The 10,559-nt window shown below is 36.4% G+C and overlaps 1 protein-coding gene across 1 annotated transcript; it reads right to left on the minus strand.

Annotated features, from left to right (window-relative positions):
• Window positions 1–1,754: 1,754 nt before the first annotated feature.
• Window positions 1,755–2,952, minus strand: LOC103550147 (putative olfactory receptor 10D4). Its single transcript, XM_070626657.1, has 2 exons — window positions 2,667–2,952; window positions 1,755–2,401 (listed from the first exon to the last, which is right to left on the minus strand). The coding sequence occupies exons 1-2, from the start codon at window positions 2,950–2,952 to the stop codon at window positions 1,755–1,757; spliced, it is 933 nt and encodes a 310-aa protein (XP_070482758.1).
• Window positions 2,953–10,559: the final 7,607 nt, after the last annotated feature.

Consider the following 10,559-nt stretch of genomic DNA (forward strand, 5'->3'; position numbering starts at 1 on the left):
ATATTTTTTAAAAAATAAAGAATGACTTCAGGAAGCCAAAAACTAGGGACATTAAGGCAACATACAATAAAACTGAAAAAAAAAAAGGTAACATGCTATGACATGGATGAACCTTGAAAAAATTATGATAAGTTAAGGAAGCCATCAAAAATACCCACATATTTTGTGATTCCATTTATATTAAATGTCCAGAATGGGCAAATCTGTGGATACAGAATGTACATTGATAATTGCTTAGGGCTGAAGGTGATGGCAGGCATGGGGGATGGTAGCTAAAGGGTGCAGGGTGTCTTTTTGTGGGAACGAAAATGTTCCAAGATTGTGCTGATGGTTGCATGTCTCTGTAAATATACTAAAAACCACTGAATTATATACTTTGGGTGAACTGTTCGGTATGTGAATTATCTCTCAACAAAGATATTTAAAATATTGTGGCAATTGAAAAGGTTTGATACACTATTAAAACAATACATAAAATATGATTCGAATGGTATAAATCTCTATACGTATATGGATATGTAGGTAAATCTCCATACATATGTAGACAGACATAGATATAGATGGTATAAATGAAATAATTTTAAACAGGAAGTCAGAAAACTTAGTTCCAATTTAGTTACTAATGAGAGAAAGGAGAGATACCAAAATGATAATAGCGGCTATTTTTGGGTGGTAGGATTAGTGAGTGATTTCTACTCACTTTACTTTTTTACAGTTTTCCTATTATCTTCAAACATATTTATTTACATAAGAAAAAGAAATATTATTATTGAAAGTTCAGGTATTCTGGAATTCAAATTCAGTCTTTGACATAATGAAACAAAATATTCTTATAAAATTATATTTTATATATATAAATTCTACATAGAATATGTAGAATATATACAGGATATATAGAATAAATATAATAAATTATAAATAAATTATCTATATATAAATATATAGATAAAATCTATATATATGTCTATAAATTGTGACATTCTTATAAAATTTACACAATTGTCATTAAGAATGAATACACTCACCTGGGAGTACAGGCTCAATGCTAATAGATGTTTATAGGCATATGGATATCACCTGCTTCTAAAATGTAGCTGGATTTCTTTATATCAGGCTCAAATACATGTCATTCATCAAAATATAGACTACAAAATTATAGAAATCAATGAAACAAATTCAACAGACTACAGATTTTTTGGCAAATTGGAGAATATTGCACATAAATTGTAAAGAAGTTCCTGGAAAAAGTGTTTGTGCTATAATTCTTACAGTACAGAGGCAGGATTAGCACAAGGATAAGACCCCTCTGTTCACATTCTGGCTCGGCAACTTTCTAACTCTGTGACACTGGAGAAGTGTCTTAACCTCTCAGTGCCTAAATATCCAACTCAGTAAATTGGGCCAATAATATTATCTACTCAGTATGATAATTATGATAGTTACATATGTCAATATTTGTGAAGTGCATAAATAGTGCCTCCATAAAATAAGCAATGTAAAATATTTTGTAATAAAAAATTATATATACACACATAAATATGTTATATATGTAATATATAATATATTATATATATACATATAAATATATACGTGTGTGTTTGTGTGTATATATAAGCACACACATAAATCACACCAGAATCTTTTCAACATCACCTACTTGTCCCAAGTCCCACATAAAATTCACACCCACTGTAAGAGAATCCTTGCACCAGGTAAATACAAGGTAAAGTTGTAAGGACAGATGATGTGAAAGCTTATGCCCCACAAGTATGTACTCGTTGGATTAGTACTTTTCTCAGAGTCAACTTCACATCCTTGTTTCTCAAGGTATATATCAGAGGATTCAGCGAAGGAGTAACAATATTATTCAAGACTTGAACCACAGAATCCAGCCAAGAGCTGGAGACAGGTTGGAGATAAATGAAGATCACAGGTCCATAGAAGAGCAGGATGGAAGTCAGATGGGCACTGCAGGTGGTGAAGGCTCTGTGCCTGCCTTCTGAGGAGCTCATTTTCAATATAGAGATAATGATGCGAGTATAAGAAGTGAGGATAAGAAGAAAACAGATGAGTGTAACAACACCTACATTGATGAAACTCACTGTTTGAGCTAGAGAGGTGTCTGCACAGGCCAGGGGCAGCACCACAGGGATATCACAGAAGAAATGGTCCACCTCATTGGGGCCACAATAGGGTAACTTAAAGATAAGGAATGTGAGGACAGATGCATGCAGACAGCTCCCCATCCAGGTGCCTAGAGTCATGATGGTGCACAGCCTGTGGTTCATGATGACTGTGTATCGCAAGGGGTGACAGATGGCTGCAAAACGGTCATAGGCCATCACGGTGTACAGGAAACACTCAGCGCAACCCAGGAAGTGGTAAAAGAAGAGCTGGGATGGGGGCTGGCCCCGTGGCCGAGTGGTTAAGTTCGCGCGCTCCGCTGCAGGCGGCCCAGTGTTTCGTTAGTTCGAATCCTGGGCGCGGACATGGCACTGCTCATCAGACCACGCTGAGGCAGCGTCCCACATGCCACAACTAGAAGAACCCACAACGAAGAATACACAACTATGTACCGGGGGGCTTTGGGGAGAAAAAGGAAAAAATAAAATCTTTAAAAAAAAAAAAAAAAAAAAAAAAAAAAAAAAAAAAGAAGAGCTGGGATGCACAGCCCTGGTAAGAGATGGTTTGGCTTTGCCCCATCAGGTAAAGCATCATTTTGGGGGAACTCACTGAAGGAAAAAATATGTCAAACACTGACAAGTTTCCCAAGAAGAAATACATGGGAGTGTGGAGGTTGGAGGAAGTGAGGATGGCGAGAAGAATGAGCAAGTTCCCCAGAAGAGTGAGCAAGTAGAAGGCCAGAAAGAAGACAAAGAGCACATTTTCCAGCCCTTTTGTGTGAGGGATTCCCATGAGGAGGAACTCAGTTACAGGAGTGTGATTCCTCATCTTCACTTCTAGTTAGACCTGGAAGATCAAAGAATGGCCTCACTGAGATGAGCTTTCACGATAAACTAACACTTTCCTAGAACCCATTGGAAACTGATAACACCTGTATTCTATAAAGAACTTCTAAAAAGGAGTCAGTCCAATTCTGTAACTAATTAATACGTGACTTTGAGAAAGTAATTTATTTAATTTTTATCTATTTCCTAAAAATGAAAATAGAGATAACACAAGAAGCAGAATAGAAAGAGAACAGAGAGGCTGGCTCCATGGCCGAGTGGTTAAGTTCTCGCGCTCTGCTACGGCGGCCCAAGCTTTCGCTGGTTCGGATCCTGGGCTCAGACACGGCACCGCTCATCAGGCCACGTTGAGGCGGTGTCCCACATGCCACACCTAAAAGGACCCACAACCAAAATTTATACAACTATGTACTAGGGAGATTTGGGGAGAAAAAGCAGAAAGAAAAAAAAAAGATTGGCAACAGTTGTTAGCTCAGGTGCCAATCCTAAAAAATAAAATAAAATAGAAAGAGGACAGAGAATAAACCTTACAGTTGGATATATCTGAGCTCAAGTGTCAAATTTACTCCCCAATCTGAGACTTTTGATTACTTTGAAAAAATCTCTAAATCTCTTCCGTATCTTTATACATAGTATATTAACACCTTACGATTCCTGTGATGATTAATGCTTTAATGTATATTGATTCCCTAGTATAATGCCTGCTCCTACCCACCCTTGTTAAAAAAATTCATTCAAGATACTAATATTCTATTTTTTATTCCACACAATATTTCTCTTAGGTTGAATTGCAGCAGTTCTGGGATCGTCTGTTGATATAAATGATTCCTGAAACCATTTTCTCCATCATCAGCCAAAACAACATAAAACTGAGAATTGTCTTTGGGAGTACAGTAAAATAGGATGGAGAAGATAATATTTAATGTGGGGAAAAGCAATAGACAACAGCAATATTAAATACAACCATATTCTTTTAATAGAAAATTTAGCCTCTCAGTAGAAATTATGTTTGCAATATGACTGAATATATACAATTCTCATTAGGGTTTTTAAAGGTTAAGCTTCGTTAGCAGGGAATATCTTCAGAAAATACCAGGGAGTTAGTATTAGCACAAACTCAAATAAAGCCAATTCCCATATTTTTCCCACCTTCCTTTAGTGCATGTAACCCATCAGGTGAGGAAGAAAAGCACTCTAGACAGGAGGCAGTTACAGACCAGACTGAAGGGAAACAGCCGACTTGGCTGAAAAACAGGCCTCACATCCACCCTCCCCTGATTCCCTTCCATTTCAATGCTGTAGAACATGAGGACCAGCCCTCAAACCTGAAAAGCTGAGCTCTCCCTCTTTCTCAGACTCAGTCATTCAGACCCGAATGTCCAGACCCAATCTTGCTCCTGGTCCCTGAATGAAGGAGCAGCATTCATTCCCTCAAGAGAGAATAAATATCTTTGGTGTTCCTTTGGGACCCTCTTCCCTAGCGAACACCAGAAGTCTGTAGAACAGAGGGAGTAATTAGACTGGAGACTTTTTCCTCTTACCCTCCTTCTTTCTTTCTCTCCATTGCCTCTACCTCATTATTTCTTAGACTAAACAATTATGGAGCAGCATTTAATTATTTTGAGTTTGTAAATCTCTTTCATTATCAATAAACTTTTGGCCATGTTTTTCCTCTACTGGAAAGCCTTTTATTGGATTCAAATATTTGAAATTGCCGAGTGATCTTGTCCTTGGAAGATCTGTGTTTGAAGCAAGAGCAGGGGATTAGGAAAGTGACCACTTAAAGAAAAGAGGCAACAATCGCATCAGGTGTTAAAACAAAATAAAACATACCTGCAACAACTGTTTTTTTCCGTATTTTGCTTTGTAATTCTCCCAATGATCACTTCTTCAACTGCCTGAATTCGTATCTTGTTATTATTTATTTATCTATTTTGGTGAGGAAGATTGTCCCTGAGCTAATATCTGTGCCAGTCTTCCTTTATTTTATACATGAGACACCACCACAGCATGGCTTGATGAGTGGTATGTAGGCCTGCAGCCAGCATACTGGCCCACAAACCCTGGACTGCTGAAGCATAGCACACAAACTTAACCACTATCCCAAGGGCTGGCTCCCTCTTACCATTTTTAAAAACTCTTCTCTTTATTTTTCCTTAAGACTGCTACTGATGTTTATCTTACCATACTTTCCTATAATTTGGTTCCATTTCGATTTAAAGATTTCAGGCTGCTGACTGCTGTGTAGATAATGGATAAGAGCAAACAAGAACAGAATTTTGTACAGCTATTAACAACATTATTTTCACTGGCTGCCCAAAGAAACAAGCACATGGACCTCTTAAAACTCTTATGGCTAAAATCACTTTGAGATAGTACAAAATGACAACTGTAATAAGTTTTAAGAAATTTTCCAACATTCTAATACTCATTGTCCTTCATGCTAAGGAATTCAGAAGAGATTTCTGTCTCCATGGATTTGAAATTGTAATTACTGCTTACTGAGAATCTCCTTTTTTTTTAAACCAGACTATTCAAGGCCCCTTCATTTCATCCTTGCGTCAATGCTATGAGTTACTTCTTATTTTCTTTCTAAACATGACAATAGGGCACAAAAAGTTCAAATAGTTACCAAAATTTAGTCATAGAGCTTGGATTTTAATTTCAATCTATCAGCATTTAAAACGCTCAATTCTAAGAAAGTGGAATAAATATTTTGAGTCTTAAATTAAAAAGTAAACATGATTAGTCACATATTTCTCCTAATTTTTCTGTTCTTGAGCTTTGTTTCAAAATGAAGAAAAAATCAGGCCATCATAAAAGCTTAAAAAATTTTGAAGAGCAATGATTTATCTCTCTTTTTTTAATGTGAGGAAGATTCACCCTGAGCTAAAATCCATTACCAATCTTGTTCTTTTTCGGCTTGAGGAAGATTAGCCCTGAGCTAACAACTGTGCCAGTCTTCTGCTTGTTTGTATGTGGGATGCCTCCACAGCATGGCTGATGACTGGAGTACATCCACATCCGGATCCAAACCTGCATATACTGGTCCCCTGAAGCGGAGCACATAGACATTTAACCACTCGGCCATGGGCCAGCCACGTGATTTCTCTATTTTAAACAGCTTTATTGAGGTATAATTTACATGACACAAAACTCATCCATTTTTAAGTGTACAATTGAATGAGAACATATTTACAAAGAATATATACTTTTAGAGGTATACAACCATCACTACCATTTCAGAAGATTTCTCTCATAGTAGAAATTAATCTCTTCCCCATTTACAAGCATTTCCATTCCTACACCCAACTCTAGGCAATTATTAATCTATCTTCTGTCTCTACATATTTGTCCTTTTGGATATTTCTTACAAGTGGAATCATAAAATGTGTGTTCTTTTTTGTCTGGTGTCTTTCCATGAACATGATGTTTTTGAGATTCATCACTGTTGATGCATGTCTTAATATTTTATTCCTTTATATTGATGAATAGTATTCTATTGTAGTATATTTCTATTTCCTGAGCCAGAAGCTAAGACTCTAACCTTATTCTTAGTTCATAAAAACCTCTAAAAGATTATTGGTATAAATGGAAATGTTTTGAGGATCTTGAAATCATTCCCATCCTCATCCAGTCAAAAATGATTTTGTCACATATTAAAAAGCTTAGGGTATGAATTCTGAATATATGTATGTATATATAATAACATACATATATACATAATTATACATATATATTTACATGGCTTTGATTATTTAGTTTCAGCTTATGTCAGTTTCTACCTTCTGAGTCACTATGAAAAGCAGTGCTGAATTAGTGAAAATCAGCCTAGAACTGAAATAATTTATAATTATTAATGGCCATCTTCCCTTTTTCAATTGCTCTTATTTCAAATTGAGTATTTCATTTTGCATCTAAGTAATTCCCATAATTAATTCTTCAAGGTGTTTACATATATCATTACTATCCCTATGACTCATTAAAACATACATACACACAGTAGGAAAGATGCAGGCCAATATGAGCCTCTCTATATACCATCTTATTTCTACTTTCAAGAACTGCTATTCTTGGAAAAATTTCTAGATTCACTAGTGTAAAAAGTAACATAATAGCCCAAATTTTATAATTCTTTATATTAAGTGTTGTCCCTCAACTATTCATATCCTTAAATCATTCAACAAGTATCTGTTGCAGAAAGTCATTAGTCATCCACCCAGATTAAACCAACTTCATAAGATATGAACTTTTAAAAGACTAATATATATGTATACATATGATTTATACATGAATATACAAATATATGATTAATACATGATATACATGAATATCAATGTATATATTTGCAAGGAGAAATAAAACATCATATTCACTAGAACGCACATGTTAGTGGGCCAGCATATTTTTTTCCAAATAATAAAATTTTACACTCAAGACAAAATACTATCTCAGGAGGCTGTTGGTGAGTGGAATGTAAAGCTAAAGTAGAGTGAACTGGATGATTATCACCAAGTGTTCTCTTGCTACAATAGTTTGACACACTTTTCTTTACCATATCAGAATACCTGTCAGGCAGGCTGAAATGTTCCTGTCAGCTGGTATTTCCTCTCCTTTGGACTTGAGAGAGATACTACCATTTGTTCAGCATTCACTTCTTTTCTATTTTACAACAGCTTTATGGAGGTACAATTTACATATTATGCAATTCAACAGTTCTAAGTGTACAATTTAAATATTTTCAGTAAATTTATAGAGTTGCGGAAATCTTGTCAAAATTCAGAACATTTCCATCATTCTCAAAATTTTCTTGGAGTCAATTTGCAATGAATTCCCATTCCTACTCTCTTCCCCAGGAAACCAACCAATGCTTTGCTTTTTGTCTCTATAAATTTGTCTTTTCCAGGCATTTCATATAAGTGGGTTAATATAATATCTAGGGTTTTGAATCTGGCTTCTTTCAATTAGCATATGTCTTTGAGGTTCATCCATTCTGTAATATGCAAAAATAGTTTGTTGTTTTTATTGGCAAATAATATTCCATAGTATGAATGTGCCATATTTTGTTTATTCTTTCACTAGGTGATGAATATTTGGGATGTGTCTATTTTTGAATATTATGAATGATGCTCCTATGAACAACCACATACAAATCTTTGTGTTTTTTCACTCCCTTTATCTACCAAGAGAGAATGAAAATTTTTCTTTGAGATTTTTGTAAGGTTATCATAATATCTTATTTCTGATATCAGTAATGTCTCATAAAATCAAAATAAATTATAGAATGATTTTTGTAGACATCCAATCTCACCACTTACATGTTTATTCTTACTACTTACAGTTTCAAAAGATGCTCTTTTCCTGATACTTTCAGTCAGTCTACTACAGCAGTTTACAAACACAGTGCAGATATGAGGACATATCTAATATCTCCCAGAAATCAGATATTTCAAAATATCCTGAAGCTGCAGAATATATTTGGAAACTGAAATACTTTACTTTGAAATTGTAGACATCACTGCGTTGAAATTTAGAGTCCTCCCTAATCTCTTTATTTCCTCACACCACAGCAGCAGATGTACAATGGTGGCTCCATGGGTAGCATGCTGTTAACAGTTGGGCTATCATATGCTACCATGTGGTTTAGAAACCCATAAGCCAGCCCCAGCTACAGTGGAATTTATCACCCATGTCAGCATAGAAGGAAAAGGAAAATCTAAACTAAAATCTTTGAAGGAGATTCTAGAGACAGTAAAAAGAGAAGCCAAATGCATTTACTGGGGAAAAGATTGAGAAGCGTATTTGACCACAGATATAAGACATACTCCTTAACTGAATAATTATATAACTTAATTATCACTAATTAAGTGGCTTTTTTGATGTAGCCTGACACCTTTGTCTTTTATCTCAATTACTTCTTGACTTGGGAGGTAAAAATATGAGAGTATCATTTATCAGTCACTTTGAACATCAAAAATAGGAGAAAATATCCTAGGTTGGTAATTGCATAAGAAATGAATCAAATTGTGGGGAGCTCAAGAAAAAAATCTCTGAGGCTGTAAGATTAAATTGTGAGTACTTTTGAGTGACAGTGAGTTGACTGAATGGGTCTCAGAATGTCTGACTGTATGGGGCTGACATAAAGGATTATGATTGAGGTGTCAAAAAAAGAAGGGAGAGATCGATGTCAGCATGATGGTGGAGTGAGCTCTTCCCTTAGTCTCTCTCCCTTAAGATACAATGAAAAGGACATTCATAAAACAACGGAAGACATTTGCATAACACTATAGAATTCTGAGAGATCCATACAGCCATATGTCTGACGGTGGGGGTGTTGGAACCCCCCAGGAGACAGTGGAAGGAGGTAAAGGGATCTCCTCTCCCTCCCAAGTATCAGTGATCTAGGGCATGTAACCTAGCACCACAGTGAGCAAGACCTTGAGAAGAGAAGTGGGAAAAATACAGCTCTCCACAGGAATGTTTGTGCTCTCAGAGTTGCCTCCCGAACTGTGGGAACATTCCACACTGCAGAAGTTAAGCAATCACAGGGTTATCCACACCAAGCTGAGCAGCACAGGCTGGCAGACAGTGAGTGCAGAGCAGGAGTGTGTGGGATCACACACATGAAAGAAAGTGCCCCTCCCACTGCCCTGCCTGATGCACCAGCTTGGCTGGTGGCCACAGGAGGAGATCCTTGTCAGAGTGCCTGCACATACATGTGTAAAGCAGCAGCAGCCAGTGGGAAAACATAGACAGGCCCTGTTGGCACAGCTTCCAACAGACAGGCACATCTGACAGGGGTTGCAAAGGACTCAGGAAACACAGCTCCTGGCCCCCCACAGGGTGACGGGTGGAATCTGCCACCAGATACTACCATTACGTGATGGCAAATGTCCACTCCATCAAATAGCATGAAGAGGTATATTAACACTCCAGACCAGAAGGAAAATGACAGGTACCCAGAAATCAACCCTGAAGTCACAGAAATTTACAATCTAAATGATGGAGAACTCAAAATAGTTACCATAAAGAAACTCAGCAAGTTACAAGAAAACTCAGAAAGTTTAATGATCTCAGGAATAAAATTAATGAACAGAGTGAATTCTTCAGAAAACAGATTGAAACTATTAAAAAAAAACAATCGGAAGTGTTGGAGATGAAAAACACAGTGAATCAGATAAAGAAAAATCTGGAGTCCTTAAACAACAGAGCTGGCATTATGGAGGAAATAGTAATTTAGAGAATAGAAATGCTGCAGATAGAGGAGAGGGAACTAAGACTAAAAAGCAATGAAGAAATTCTCCAAGAAATATCTGACTCAATTACAAAATGTAACGTAAAGATGATAGGTATTCCAGAGGGAGACCAGAGGGAGAAAGGAGCAGAGAGCTTGTTCAAAGAAACAATAGCCAAGAATATGCCAAACCTGGAGAAGGAGGTGGAATTACATGTAAGTGAAGCTAATGAACTTCTAATCACATCAATGTAAAAAGACCTCATCCAAGACATATATTAGTAAAACTGGCAGAAGTAAATGACAAAGAAAAAGTATTAAGGGCATCAAGGCAGAAGAACATATTATACAAAGGA

Source organism: Equus przewalskii, chromosome 6 (assembly GCF_037783145.1).
Source record: "Equus przewalskii isolate Varuska chromosome 6, EquPr2, whole genome shotgun sequence".
NCBI classification, from domain to species: domain Eukaryota; kingdom Metazoa; phylum Chordata; class Mammalia; order Perissodactyla; family Equidae; genus Equus; species Equus przewalskii.

Coding starts and splice junctions, on each gene's coding strand:
- LOC103550147 (XM_070626657.1), bottom strand. CDS start 2,952: ATGAGGAATCACACTCCTGTAACTGAGTTCCTCCTCATGGGAATCCCT. Junction 2,402..2,666: donor CATCTCTTACCAGGGCTGTG/CATCCCAGCTCT, acceptor GGGGCCAGCCCC/CATCCCAGCTCTTCTTTTAC.